Source organism: Cheilinus undulatus, linkage group 3, assembly GCF_018320785.1.
Source record: "Cheilinus undulatus linkage group 3, ASM1832078v1, whole genome shotgun sequence".
NCBI lineage: Eukaryota > Metazoa > Chordata > Actinopteri > Labriformes > Labridae > Cheilinus > Cheilinus undulatus.
Window position 1 is genome coordinate 21,808,207 of NC_054867.1, and position 15,330 is coordinate 21,823,536.

The 15,330-nt window shown below is 37.8% G+C and overlaps 1 protein-coding gene across 1 annotated transcript in view; it reads left to right on the forward strand.

Annotated features, from left to right (window-relative positions):
- The window catches only part of LOC121529264 (inner centromere protein-like), a 34,200-nt gene that overhangs the window by 14,091 nt on the left and 4,779 nt on the right, over window positions 1–15,330 (forward strand). Inside the window, exon 5 of the mRNA XM_041817059.1 lies at window positions 11,925–12,040. Coding sequence (XP_041672993.1) covers window positions 11,925–12,040 — 116 coding nt within the window. The remainder of the gene's footprint in view (window positions 1–11,924; window positions 12,041–15,330) is intronic.

Here is a 15,330-nt window from a genome sequence, read left to right on the forward strand (position 1 = left end):
TGACAAGAATAACAATTATTGTCATTTTGTCGTCCTCCCCCTGCAGATGATATGTAAGTTCAATTCAGATTATGTTTTGTGCTAGGGTAGTCTGGTTCTTTTAACTGATTTTCTGGTAGTTTCTACTGCTCATTATTCAGGCTACTGTAACAGAACATCAAACTCTGTTAACCTTTGATATCTCCTGCTGCATAGATAAATACGTGTGGTTGTGACAGTGAGACATCTAACAGGAAGTGAGGTTTACCCATCATTCATTCCACTGTTGTCTTTAGTTTCGTTTCAGGCTACAAGAAAAAACCTTTCAGTGTAAAAATACTTCAAATAAGATTATGGCATGGGTATATGAAGGGATAATGAATTATTTCTCATGGGAATCTTGGACTGGTTATCTCCGGCCACTATGGGTGAGTCTTATTGGATAGAAATGTTACATAATAAGTGCATGTGGTTTTTATGTGCGTTGGACAGCTTGTACAGCAGTTTCAGGAAGGGTTACGACTTGTGTATTGCTTTTAAGGCCTGAGTCTAGTCTTTCTCATCAACATAATTCTAATAAGATTTAACTTGTGGTTTCGTTCAGAGATTTAGAGAAGAACGCTTTCGCATTTGTGTGATAAATGTCAACCTAGAACAGCAACAGGATAGCTTAGCATTAAATCAGAAATGAGGAAACAGCTTGTCTGGCTCTGGTAACAATATCTTTGTTGTGTCACATATTGTATTGCATTACTCTTCTTGATTTGTTTTATGGTTGGCAGTTTTTATGTGCTGTGTTTGCCTCATGTTACAGCAAGCTGCACTGAGTTGTATGTTTCTTTGCACTATTTCTCACAGCACATTTCTCTTTAAGAGCAGTAGAGTTGAATTATCAAATCTTTAATCTAGTCTACTTACAAGTATCTCTAAGGTTTTTCTTATGTAGTCATAGTCCAGTCAGCTATTTCCTCAAGCTAAACTCAGCTATCCATTTACTGCTGGTGGCTCGTATGGTGAAAACAAGTGAGACTAGCAAAACTGACAAAGACTCAAATTATTCCTATATCCCACAGTTTTAAGTAAGATTTTCATTGTAGTGGGTCATTTTCAGTGTGTAAACATGTGGTATAAAGTCCTGTACGCAGCCCACCAACCTCTGTGACAACTTTTACCCCGGATAACATTTGTCTTCAAATTATAAAGCTATTATCACATACATCTGAGCAACAATCCATAAACTGTCTTTGGGAAGGGCAGAATCTTTGAAAAAATCTTGGAGGGTTATTGGATTGAACCCTCTGTCTATCAAATTCATTACGGGCCAATCAGAGCAACAAACATATAATGTTTAGGTATGCAAAGCCTACATAGCATGAGCATGACAGGCAGTCATAATCTGGGCTCACTATCAGTGGAGCCAGTTGATGAATTAAAACTTCAAGAATCACAGTGGAAGAATTGCTCTGCACATCTGTTTCTTAAGACAGGTGAGTCAGAGGGGAAGCGTATCCAAAAAACAATTCAAAGAAAACCTGCACACTGTCCAACAAAAAGGAATATTTATTTGCAATGTTTCGGTTCTAGAATTGCAAACCACTGTTTGCCTAATAAAGGTCTAATATTAAAACGTTGCAAATACCCCCTTTTTTTTTGCAAGATAGACAACATGTGGGAGTTTCTTTTGAATTTTTAGTTGGGAAAAGATTACAAAACATCTTTTCCATCAAGAAAAGCCTTAATTTCAGTTAGCTCTTCTTTTGATAAAGAAATAATGTTCATTTCTGATAAAACTGCCACCATACCTACATCTGTGCTCATGGAGTCCTCGGTACCATTGTTTACAGACTTGCAGTGTAACTAAACAATGCCTGTAGCTACCGCCTTGATATCCTTAAATGGCAATGGTTGATCTGGTCATTCTTTTACCAGATATTAAAGTTTCAGATTTGGCTTTACAAGATGACAGACATGCAACCTGACCATGTCTGACATAAAGCTGTGCATGTTAACTTGTCCCTTGTTTTCATTTGATAACAATTATCATGCAAACGATTCAATATGGTTTGATTTGCTATCATGATGCATTACGATGCATCATGAGTTATCAAATGCATGCTCCATTTTTTCTATTATTTAATAAAGTTTCAGCTGTTTTCCCCCTTTTTTATTGTGGTAAAGATGAACTTTTTTCTAAACCATAAGAAAACAGATGTGTTTTTGTTTCATAGCAAGATTTGACATCACTGCATTTAACAATTGCAACGTTATGGAAACATACAAGACACGATGGTGATAAACTGTTGGGGACATGGACATAACGGACATAACTGTCCATCCATCCTCAATAGAACATTTTTTTCTGTCTCCTTTTTTAATTCTTTATGACTCACTCTGTATCTCCATGTTTCTGTCAGAGGTGCAGTCTGCAGAGCAAAGGCCTGCAGAGCACAGACAGTATTTCCTGGTTGACGCGCCAGGGTAGTGTTAAAACGGGAGTTGATTGGTAAAGTAGGGCTGACAGCTTGCCTCCCTTTTTCTTTGGTTGACTACAGGCCTATGGTAAAGTCGTGTCACATGTGACTGGTGCTGCTGTAAAAACACACAAAGCTGCGCCATTGAACACAATGTGCTGTTGAGATACATTGAAAGCAGCCCTGTTTCTGGAGGGAAACAGGTTATTTATCAGTATTTACGGTAGGTCCAGTATAGGGAGTAAATGTAAAAGCAGTGTCCGTCTGAATCAATTATGAGCTGCCTCTGCATTAAGTCATTGCCTCTAACAAAGAATTTTTTTCTGCTTCAGCTGATGCACTTTTAAAAGACCATTGACATTTAGCACAGCTGCAGTAAACAAACCATGTCTGGGCTAACTTCTGGGTTGACCCACAAATAAACGTGATTGTAGTAACTCCACACAGTAGGATTCTTTGGTCATAAGAACTCAGTATGTTGCCTGAAAATTCTTGATAACCCTTTAACTCCTGGGGCTCTGGACACGTTCTTATTTTAACTATAAACGGCACAGAAGATGTCTTGTAAGTGCTTTTGCCCTTTATTCTAGAGTACTTTAATATCTGGAAGTTGTGTACAGTGTACCGCATGTTTAAATTTTTTTTTTTTTTTTTTTTACTGTTTAAATTAAAACTGAGTTTCTGGGCTCTTTTCTTATTTTAGTCATAAAAGGCCCAGAAAACGTCCTGTGAGTACGTGCTTTTGGTCATTTTTGCACAATACTTAGAACTTTTAATATATGGCAGTTATTTACAGATTACTGCATATTAAGTGTTTTAACAGTTTAAATGAAGAAACACTTAATATGCAGGGGGGAAAAGGGGAAATTACAGAAATAACTGCATGCTGGCTATAAAGCACAGTTTCTTAGCTTTCAGAAACTGTTTGAATTTTTCCGATAGCACAAACTGTCATGCAATTATGGTCATGTAAAGTGTGCTTCAACAGCGCGTCGTCGATGACGCGCTAGGAGTAAAAGGGTTAAGTGTTGTAGCCTCATTGTAGAAAAATACCCCTGAGGATTAGCCATGCATCTAAAAATACCTACAAAAAGGGGAAAATAGCCAGTGTATTATATTTATATGAAAATAGGTTACACGTTAACATGTAAGTATTAAAAACCTAACCATGGTAATGTGACGGTCTTTTGAAAAGTCAAAAATGCGTCATACCCAAACCATTCAAGGTAAATAGAGCTGCTGGTTGCACCTATTAGACTTAAAAGTAAACAATCAGCTGACAGTGCTGCACCAGTCAGGACATATCAGTTCATCACCTGTTTGAACAAGCAACATTTTTGCAGCGTTAATGAAAAACACTAAACACTGAATCCCTGAGCTGTGTGAGTATGTGTGCATCCTTGTGATTTTGTATCTCTGACTACTGCACAAAACCAGTGAGCTTCTGTAAAAAGGGGCTTTGTGCAGAACCATTTAGCTCATGTAAGGTTGGAGCTTGTTAAGTTTTAAGTGTGGCCAAGTTTTATCCACTGGGGGGTGCTGCTGCTCTTATAAAATTACTTCCTTGTTCTATTAAGCATCACCTTTTTCCCACAAAGACCCACTTATTCTGTCCATATAGGTCCTTTAAACACTTATCTGTGAAGGTATATGTATAAAATGCAACCTTGTCTGTGCTTTAAGGAAACTTGCAGAAAAGGCGCGATTGTGCAACAAGGGAAAGCTTTTCTTTTCTTCCGTCACCACAGAATGAGGAAAGTGTTTACTGGGCAAACATGAGCTCTGTAGCCAGCCATGCAGGCTTATTCAGACTACTGACTCAAAGGCAGACAGATCGACTGGCAGATCTCAGAGTGTGAAGAGCCTAAATGTTATGTGGTCATCATGTCCTCATTTGGATCTGGTCAACAGGGCAGCGTGTCAGAATGTCCATACATGGTGCCCCTCTTTCTCCGTCTCTTTCTCTCCCCTGTTTCTCTCCACCCCGTTCTTCGAGTGCCCGTCAACCCCCCCTTCCTCACATACTTTCTGCCACACATACAGACAAAAGAGGATGGGCTAAACAACAGACAAGATACTTCTCAACAATTGTTTCAGTAATCTGGTGTTCTCTATTGTTTAAACTTTTTATCCCAACTCCAGAAGTCTGGGCTCCGCTCTGTTTTCTCCACTCACAAAGACCTGCATCGTCTAGTTACCTGCATTTACCTAAGAGATGTGCACCTCCTCCAAGCCTGTCGTACTTTACCTCTGTTGGGATTTTCCACGTCCGAGCACAGGGCTCCGCTCTGTTTTGACATGCTCTTACATCATTCACATCTAGAGGAGATAAAGGGCTGATCTGCATTTTTCTACCTGGCCTTTGATGTTTGGAGTAGCTGATATTTCCCACGCTGCTTTTCCTTTTCTTTTTTCCCTGAATGAAATATGGAGTTATGAGTTATGAGCTGTGACATCGTTGAACAAGCGAAGAGGCTTGGCTATGACAGAAACAAGTCTCAACAAAAGACCGACATGAAAAGAGGTAATTGTTGAAATATTTTTGTGCTGGACTACTTTTTTATCTTCTTTTTTTCTCTTGAACCACAAAGACTTCTTTCAGTCGACAAATACGTGATGATGGGAGTCTTTTTATGGGATGCTTCTGTTTAGGATGTTACATCCATCACTGTGAATGCTGCAGTGGAATAATGTTTTCACAGTGCAAACACATGCCCTCTCAGACTATTTACCTCTTCACTGACAGCAAATAACACTCTGCTCCAGGAAGTCTGTGTGGAAAATAAAAATATGGAGATAAAGAAAGGATCCCGCTCAAAAACACAGATGGATTCTTTTCATTTTGGATGACAGCAGGAACTTTTAATGTTCTTTCTTTTCTGATCCTACTCTGAAAATGTCAACTGAAAACCAGAAAACACTCACAATTTCCTGACTCTCCCAAACATCTTAAACTACTCAGTTTCCATGGTGATCCAGTTCAAATGGTGACCTCAGTGCCTGGATGAGTAATTGTTGAACTTTTTTAACCATGCAGTACTTTGGAGGGAAACTGTCGGCCGCCCAGCTGCAGGTGGCGGGCTGGGTGGGAAATGTGCGGCGCTCTCTGCAAGGGGCTCTGGAGCTTGTGTGGGGCACTGCAGAAGAGAAGAAGGAGGAGGAAGACCAAACTAAGGAAGAAGAGGAAGGAGCTGGAGTAAGGTTTCAGAGAGCCATATCACCACTTCGTAGCTTTGCCAGACGTAGCAGGAGATCCCTGCGTCGCTTCTCCGTCAGAAGTCGGCAGACTCTGCAGAGGAGAGCCACGGAAAGCTGCTCTGTAGGTGCTGATAGTTACCCAGAATATGCCCATAAACCTCCTAAATTTTCTATTCATTATCAGGTCAAATTTAATGAAGTGATTTAATAATGGCACAACCAGATTTTACATCAGTAACATTTAAAAGCTCATTCTAATGGGTGCACAATATAGGATTTTGCTGACCTGTAGTGCCTTAAAAAAGTATTCACCCCCTTGGATGTTAATCCCTTTTATTGATTTTAGACATCGATCATGGTCAATATGATTTGGCCTTTTTGACAAAAAACTACAAAAAGCTCTTTAATGTCAGAGTATGAATGTATTGCTACAAAGTAATGTTACTTAAATAATAATTAATATATGTAATGTAAAATGAGTGACTGCATAGATATTCACCTCCTTTAAGTCAGTTTTTAGTAAATGCAGCTTTGGCTGCAATCACAGCACTTAGTCTGTGTGGATAGGTCTCAATCAGGCTTGCACATCTGGACACTGCAATTTTTCTCCATTCTTCTTTGCGAAACTGCTCAAGTTCTGCCAGGTTGCACAGGGATCAGGCATGAACAGTCCACTTTAAGTCCAGCAAGTAATCCTCTACTGGATTGAGTCTGGGCTTTGACTCTGCCACTCCATAACACTCACCCTGTCTTTTTACTCTCTACCTTTAAAAGCCTCCCAGGGCAGGCTGCATAGAAGCATCCCCACAGCATGATGCCACCACCATGCGTCATGGTGGGGATGGTGTGTTTGTGATGGTGTGCAGTGTTTGGTGTCTGCCAAAGGTAGCGTCTTGTCTGATGGCCAAAAAGCAACATTTTGGTCTCATCTTTGTCTTGCCTTTTGGCAAACTCTAGTTTAGATTTAATGTGAGTTCTCTTCAACAGTGCTTTCTCTTTGCCACTCTCCCATAAAGCTTTGACTGGTGAAGAACCCAGGTAACAGTTGGTGTATACAGAGTCTCTCCCATCTCAGCTGCTGAAGCTTGTCACTCCTTCAGAGTAGTCATAGGTGTCTTGGTGGCCTCTCTCACTTGTCTCCTTCTTGCACGGTCACTCAGTTTGTGTAGACGGCCTGAGCTAGGCAGATTTACACATGTGCCATACTCCTTCCGTTTCTTGATGATGGATTTAAGTGAACTCCAGTTTAGGTCTCCATTTTACAAATAGTGACACTAGTAGCATCAGTTGGCTGGACCTTTGTAGAATTAGGTTAGTCCCTTTAAAGGGGCTGAATATTTATGTGGCCTCTTATTTTACATGACACATTTTTGTTTAATTGACATTAATTCATAGAAATCTGTTTCAGTATGACATTAAAGAGGTTTCTTTTTTTGACAAAAAGTGAAATTAAATTGACTATGATTGATTTGTAAAATCAATTAAAGGGAAAACATCCAACAGGGTGATTCATCTTAATAGACAATGTAAAACTTCTATCCTTTAAAAGCATGATTTAAAGTTTGAGCATGAAAATAGTAACAATTTTCAGTCCTTAAAACACTCTAAAGTGTAATGAATGATCATAATGAAGAAAAAGACTTTGGCTGGTGTAGGTCTGTAGACTTTTAAAGCTAAAATATCAGCTGTAAAGGCAGAAACTTTTAAATCAGCTGATATCATATGTCCCTACTTATTGTAGTGAAAAGCGGCCTTTGCTGCTCAGGTTTAACAAGTTCCAAAAGTTGAGCTGCTCACTACAATTGGAAAATAAACTCCTAGTTATTTCCTAGTCTTGCATTTCCTGCGCATTAACAGATAACCATGCAAATGTACAAAAAGAGAGTTCCTGTGTTTCAGGGAGGATAAATTTATCTGACAAAGTTTTCCTTATGTAGAGTTTTATCGGTGCATATGCATGTTGTGGTGTGTCAGTGATAAACATGACACAGTTAGATAAGGTTTATTCAAGTATGGCTGTGTAATATTCTGTCCTTTATCTGTGGCTACCTTTTGTTGAACAGGAAGTATGCCAGAAAAAAAAGCATGCTAATATAGCAAAAACAGGCAACTACATTAGAGGAGACAGTTTTTGAGTCACACTGACAGGCTGTCTCACTATTTATGAGCTGCTTATTGAAGCTGCTGCTTGCATTTAAGTGTGGAAGTGTGTCTTTGTTAATTTCCTCTTCATTTTTATGATCCATCACTACTTTTTATTGTTGACAGTACTTTTCTTTAAATGAGCATTAGACTCCGTTTGTTGTTAAACTCTCCACTACTTGATAAACAATCGCTCCTGCACATTCCATTGAATTTTAGGATAGAGGTAAACTATAATAAAGACGACTCTGTCTCGACTTGTACAGTCACACATGCACAGGTATAATTCACCTCAGAGCCGTATTTTTAGGTGGTAGTATACATACACTGACGGGATTTGTTGAGCTGTATTTTTTATTACGATGTGAAATGGTTATCCTTTCAGGAAACTAAGAATAGGCCTCAATAGAGTGTTTACAGTGTCATGTACTTCTGTAGCTCTCTCTGTGCACTGATATTTTTGTAAAAACAATGGCTCAGACCACCATAGGTTCTTTCAGTAATGCCACTTATTAGCATTAGCACAGGTACCATCAGCTTTGTGAGGATTTAGGCATCCTCCAGCTTGGTTTTACTTGCTATCTTACTTTCCTCTGCTTTGTATGTGCCACAACAGGAAGATGTTTTTTCATCTGATAAATCCTCTGCATGATATTTTCCTTTTATGTATTTCATGTCCAGTCAGTGCAAATGTAAGACAGACAACTTTTGCATGTAGGTAGGTGGGGAACATAGTGTAGCAGCAGTAAGGCACATAGAGGTTACCTAATTAGCTTATCCTCAGATTATCAAGCAGAAGGCTGAGCATGACTAATTATTCCCCCACTGGAGAAATAAAGTTACAAGGCATTTCATTGCTTTGATTATCATTATTCATTTTATAAACATAGTAAGTAGTAGAGGTCATGTGGTAATTTTAAATTCTTAAATCCAGTATAAAGGTCACGTGAGAAGGAACTGGAGCAAAATCATGTAAAAGGTGCAGATGGTGGTCAAAATATGCAGAACCGGCAACATTGGCTGTGTCTGAAATCCCTCTCCATTTTGTAGCGGTGTCCGAATTCTGAGTGAGCATTGTTATTCACTATATAGTACTCTTATTCTATCCCACAATGCATTGTGAAAAGTAGTCAGCAACCGATGCCCACTAGCCCAGCAATATTTACCATCATGCATCGCGGTTGCTGCTGTCAAACATGACGGACGAAGGACAAGAGCACAGAAACATATAGAAACTTTTTTCATGCTTTTTTTTGTTTGTTGGTTTTACCAAATCTGTAAGAATATGTAAAGGATTTAAACAGAGTAACTTTTACCCCCTTTGAGGATTACAAGACATGAGACCATCATCTTTTTGCAAAAATAAGAGATAAAAAAATGTATATATTATTTTGACACTAAAGACACAAAACTTTTTATCTATTAGTATTATTATTTTTTGTGAAAATACGTTACGTTCAGTATCACTTTTCAGTGAAATTCTACTGTTAATTTCGATCCTCAGCCGTTGGCAAGGAATTTTACGATGCTGTTAAACATTTTAATTGTGAGATGGCGATTACGTAATCACCCGGGGCTAGAGTAGTGCCTGAAATCATTTTTGTGCTTTTCTGTTGAGTCCACTATGTAGTCAATTATATGCTGCTCACTATTTAGTGGATAGGGAGTAGGGAATGAGTGTGTGGTTTCGGACACAGCCATAGTCAATATTGTATTATTTTACTATTTTAAAATTATGACAAGAGTCTGAGCAAGCTCAAAAATTGGCACTGGGGGGCTGTACCTGGCCCACCAGACCAAGTCTGTTGTAGACCAAGCCTGGAAACTGGACTGGTACTCAGAAGGGTTCCTGGGCACTGCACTGAGATAAACCCCCCACTGCTCAGACACTCCTTTGTACGCAGCTCCTCACTCTGACATCAATGAGTGCATGTCCATGCTATCCTTTTAGTGCATGTGTGTGTATTTCAGTGTTTGTGTGTAGCATGCTTCACCAATAGAGTAAAAATTTGTTGAACCTCAGGAATTAATCTACTTCCTCTTTGTCTTCTTTTTGTTGTTGTCATTTTTATCGTCATCTTCTTTGTCTTTTCCTCGGGTCACCACAAAATGATCCTAGGAGATTTAAACACAGCCAAAAGGAGAGTGAATGATTTCTTTAAATCTTTCAGCCAGCCCTGAACCAGAATCCCAAAAGATTAGTGAAGACTTATTTCTGCTACAGCTAGGGATGAAGGATTTGTGAAAGCATCGTGATTGCGATTGAATATGCAATTAGTTAAGTTCCATATTTTATGTATTTTCAACATACACAAGCATTAAATTGCTCTTTTCGATGAGCAACACAGTGTTAGATTAAACTAGGGCTAAACAATTTAAAAAATATATATCAAACTGATTATTCAGAGCCATACTGCTAATTTGATATGAACTGTTTTATTGAAGGAATAATCATTTTAATGTCATTCTTAATTTAATTAAGAAAAACATATAAAAATGACAAAATATGTTTTCTGTAAACTATTCTTAAAAGCATTACACTTAAATGATTGCATGATGTTTAGAGCATTACATCTCTGCTACAAAAAATTTTTAAACAAGTGTTTGACACACATTTCAGGTATAAAGAATATTTCACTTTATGCTATTTGGAAATATCAGGAGGTCATATTGGGATTTTATCTAAATTTTAATTGATTGCCCGGCCCTAGCTACATCAACATATTTTTTCTGAAATGTTCACTTTTTTTTTTTTTTTTTTACAAAAATGACACAATTTTGTTTTAACATTAAGCTTTTTGCCTGCCTACAAAAGCGTTGAAATCAAATTTTGTTGATTTAAAGTGTAATATTTATTATAGTTGTTGTTACAGTTTTTTTTTTTTTTTTTTTGCATTGCATGTAAAAGTTGTAAGAAAAGATTGGCTTTTTTTCTTGAACATCTGAAAAGTATTAATTAACTAGAAATTAATTGAAAATTTGAGATGAAGCATTTTCTTGTTACTGATGATAAAGAGAAAGTTTTTACATAATAAACTCAGTTTCTCCTTTGAAAATCTTCTCATGACTTGATTGTAGGGCTGGGAAGTTAATTTAAAAAATTCAGATGATATCACAATATGTCTTTCAGCCATTTTCAAATCACAGATGCAATATTTCTTACCAGTTAAATACAATGTTTTGCAGCAGAGATATTTTGCAATATACCAAATCTTCTGTTGGTTGTAATATAGAATGATTTATTGCCTGTTTTTTGAGAAATAAATAGGATGAGAAATGTAATAAATGATTCCATACTAAATCGCAATTGCAATATTTGGGGATAAAAATAAGTGAGTTTGTATTTCTGTAAACATGGTCTATGGTAGCAGGAAAAACACTAAGTCTATTCATCCATGCTGTGATGAAGCCAGAGAGTTTGCCTTGTTGCATATTAAGCTATGATAATGATAAATGACTTATGGAGATGTTAATGGAGACGGGTGTTTACTTGAGTGTTGTTTTGTATCCAGGTGACACTTAGACAACGTCGTTTTTTGATGTGCCTCTTGACGAAACTTGCTTAAAGGAATGTGTGAGGAAATGCGCTGTGGTTTCTTTTGTATGAAGTGTGTGTGTGTGCGTGTGTGGGTGTGTGTGTGTGTGTGTGTGTGTGTGTGTGCACATGACTTTACCGATGCATTCCCATATGTAGGCGTGACGGCATGACCGTGTTTGATGCGTCGTCGGTGTGTAGGCTAATAGGTGTGTGTTCCTGCATGTGTGTGCGTGAACACTCATGCTGATGGTGTTTATTGAGGACAGCCCATCCTCTGTGTCAGGCTCATTAAAAGATGCACGCTCGGCTGGTCCTCAGTCCTCTCACCCTCTCTAGTTAGTGATCTTGGCTCGGCACACGGTCCACTTCCTCCCTGCTTCAGCTCCTCAGTGTGAAGTAATGTGCATATTTTCAAATCTGAAGAGCTTTTACACCACTTGATTTGATATTATAAAAGCAGAGTATTACAAGAAGAGTTGATTTATGCAAACTACAGCTCATCAAACAATTCTGAATATCCTTACTGCTTCTGTTGAATAACAAGGCTTTCCTGCCTGTTTCCTGCTCTAACTAAAGTCTGTTTTTATGTCTATCAGGCACAGGTTAACAGTTACGTCACAACAGATCAGGACAAAGACACTGATGCTTTGATAGACAATGAGCCTGACCAGCAGCATGAGGCCTGTGAGGAGGAGCCATCTCAAATTGACAGGTAGGAAACAAGCAGCACTTCAAAAACAAATTAAATCAACATGCTGTGAACTACAGAGCGACTGGGCTTTCAAGTGGATTCATGTCTACATCTAACCTGAAACAAAAAGACAGGCAGGATGAGACAGGTTTGAAGTGCCTTTTCTTGCGTTTTGATGTGCTGAAGGCAAAGTTTCACATTGAAGTCTTTTAAGTCAGACTGACAAAAAGAAGCCCCACAGCTATCTTACATTAGAGTGAGAGCACATAGCCCAAAGGTTTCAGTCATTACTAACTGCACTTTTATTTATTAACTACCATAAATGCCAAAACTGGAATATCTGTAGTCAGATTTAAATATTCAGTTTAAGGAGGCTAAATATTGTCTGTTTTTAGATTTCTTTTTATTAACAGAACACTGAATAACATGTAATGTGTTTTAGAATAGATATTAAATGGCACAAAAAGGTGTATGATTCATCACTTCCTGGTGTCAGTGTTTTAAGATGAATTCTGTGACAGCATACCTAAGAGTAGCTGAAGTTTGAGATGTGGTAGTTTTCAAGTATTTTGAGAGTTGAGATCATTGCACCCCCTTGTGGTTAATAAAACACAGCACATATTTTAAAGAGAACCCTTCATTTCAAGATATACTGATCTTATTAGTGTTTTTTGATGTGTCTTATACAAGGACATGCACTAGGTTTCTACATTTTGAATAATTTTGAAAATATAGATTTGCATGTTGGCTGCCAATGTTGTGCAATACATTATGGGTAGTGATGCCAAATGATTGCATTTTTCTTCTTCCACATGTTTCCAATTGGACTAACCTTGATCTACTTTACATGAACTTCTTCCTTATGGTTCTCCTCACTAAAACTGAATTCAAAGGGCTATTAAGGGCTATAAGGATAGCATAGGAACAGGAACAGTGTGACCATTTGACATCGCTCTCAAGGTCCCAGAATGCATTGTGCAACAGTAGCAGCCTACATTCTTTAAACATTCTCAAAATGTAGAAATCTAGTGTGTTTTTGTGCACAGCATCCACATTTAAGACGCAAACTACGTCCAAGTCATTATGTCTTAATATCTGGAATGTCAGTTAAGGTCCATTACCAGTGCATTATAATATATTTTTTTAATCGCATTGATTGCATGCTTTATTGAGTACTTTAGCACACTTTGGTTTCGCCACTGTAACGCCATCCCTGCAGTGATGTAAAATAAATACACAACTGTTCCTAAATGTACTGGAAAAAAAAGACAGCTCAGAGGGCAGGTCAAAAGTCATCTGTACTTTTATTGTCCCCTTCTTTTCCTTTTTAACTGAGACAAGGGTCTTTTTCCATGGTAATGTCCATGTCATATTTGTCGATCAACCTAATAAAATTTCTTTTTTCAAAATGAAAGCAGGTTTGAATAGAAACAGGAATTCAGTTACCCTTAGATTAATCCAAACTGAAACAAAACATGTTTTAAATGAAAAATAGATACATTTTTAACATGAGACAAAAAGAGGAGATTAATTGCATTTTTCAGAAATTCTTACATTAATCGGGATTAACAGTAAAAGATTCCATACTTTGACAGCCCTATTTAAAATATAGTGTTCCTTCTAATTATAATAAACTTTATTTGCATTGCACCCATCTAATTTACTTCCAGGTTACAGCTTGCTTTACAACAGCGAAAGAATAAAATAATCTAGAAGGGTGCTTCCAAAAGGTACTGTAGATGGGCTGCAGGCCATTTACAATAACTAATAATCATTGAAATAAAACACGGATCCCGAAGTACTTGATTACCTGTTATTTTTTGAGTCTCAGAAGTAATAAAAACTGCTGTTTTACTTATGCCACCTTTTCAGCATTTATTTTGTCTGATGTCTGATCTATCAGTGTCATGGTCAAACTAGTGTTGTATTAATTGTTGACATTTTTAAAATATTCTACTATGCCGCTGTCTTCCTAATTTAAAGAATTAATCACTGTCTTTGGAGACAACAAGGCTACTTGGGTAGAGATTGCTTGGCCTCATAGTACATTTACAGAGATGAATACTAGCAAAGAAAATTTAGGTGACTTTGCAAATGCCTGGTTAAACAGAATTAACGGCAGTGCTTCCTTAATTGTACTTTGCCACCCACAAACACTTTCCGATAAAAGTAATGTATCTGAGAGCCAAGCAATCACAGTGAAATGTTCTGTTTATAAAATAAACAGGAAATGAATAAATAAAAGGTCAATATTTGAGTATCATGTTATGATTGCAAAAGGTTTTTGTTGGACCTCAGAAGATTTTCAGGGCTCAAGCTGGACTGCAGAATACTAGAGGATGGAATCTGGTAAAGATAAAAAATAAAAATAGACAAGACTTGTAGTATAGATTAACCTTGCAAAGCAGATGGATACGCCCATTTCCATGTTTCTCACTGGCAAATTCTTCTTGCAAAGCTCCTGTCTGGACAGTTTGGGCCCGGTTAGAAAGTGACAGGACCAATCAGCGATGAGGGCAGTACATTCAGTCACGGCGGAGTTCTGACATAAGCAAGCAGCAACAAGAGGCCGGTGCAATTATGACGGAAGAGCTTAGCGTGGATGCTGCTAAAACGCCAGTTTTATCAGAACTTGACAACATTTCTTCGTTAAAAGAAGAACAAAGAACAGTGAGTTGTTTTCTTTTAAAAAACGACAAAAGTCATGTACTAACATGTCTACAATCACCATGGTTCGCGTTATTCCTCTGTGGCTGCGCACAAGCACTTTGGTCGCGGCTATGTCACATGTTTTGTTGCTCTGATTGGCCCGTAAAGATATGACAGACAGAACGTCCATTCAGTCACGCTCTGAGTTTTTTTTAAGATCCTCTGCCCTTTCCTAAATGCTTGGTATTGAAGGTTTTCCAGATGGATGTGTCAGGTTAAGTATAGATAGCATTTAATGGAAAATTACAATTACAAACAAAACAGAGGAGATGTTTAGAAAAAAGATGGCAAAACAGCACACAAAGTCTAAGTCAAATATGCAGACATCATTAAGCAAAAACTGTTTCTAAGGGATTTTCAAACAGAAACAGTTAACAGATTTTGGGTGGTAAAGCACCAAAACAGCAGTTACCTTTACCTTATTTTAGTTGTGTAAATGGTATTTTTTTATTTGTTAGGATTCCCGTTAGCTGTACCCTAGAGCACTGCTATCCTTCCTGCCATCCACATTAAAAAGTAGCACACTGTAATGACAAGATTCTGGTTGGATGATCCAAGAGTTCTTGATGTTGTCAAGGGGGTTAACCCTTTAAAGTCAATTG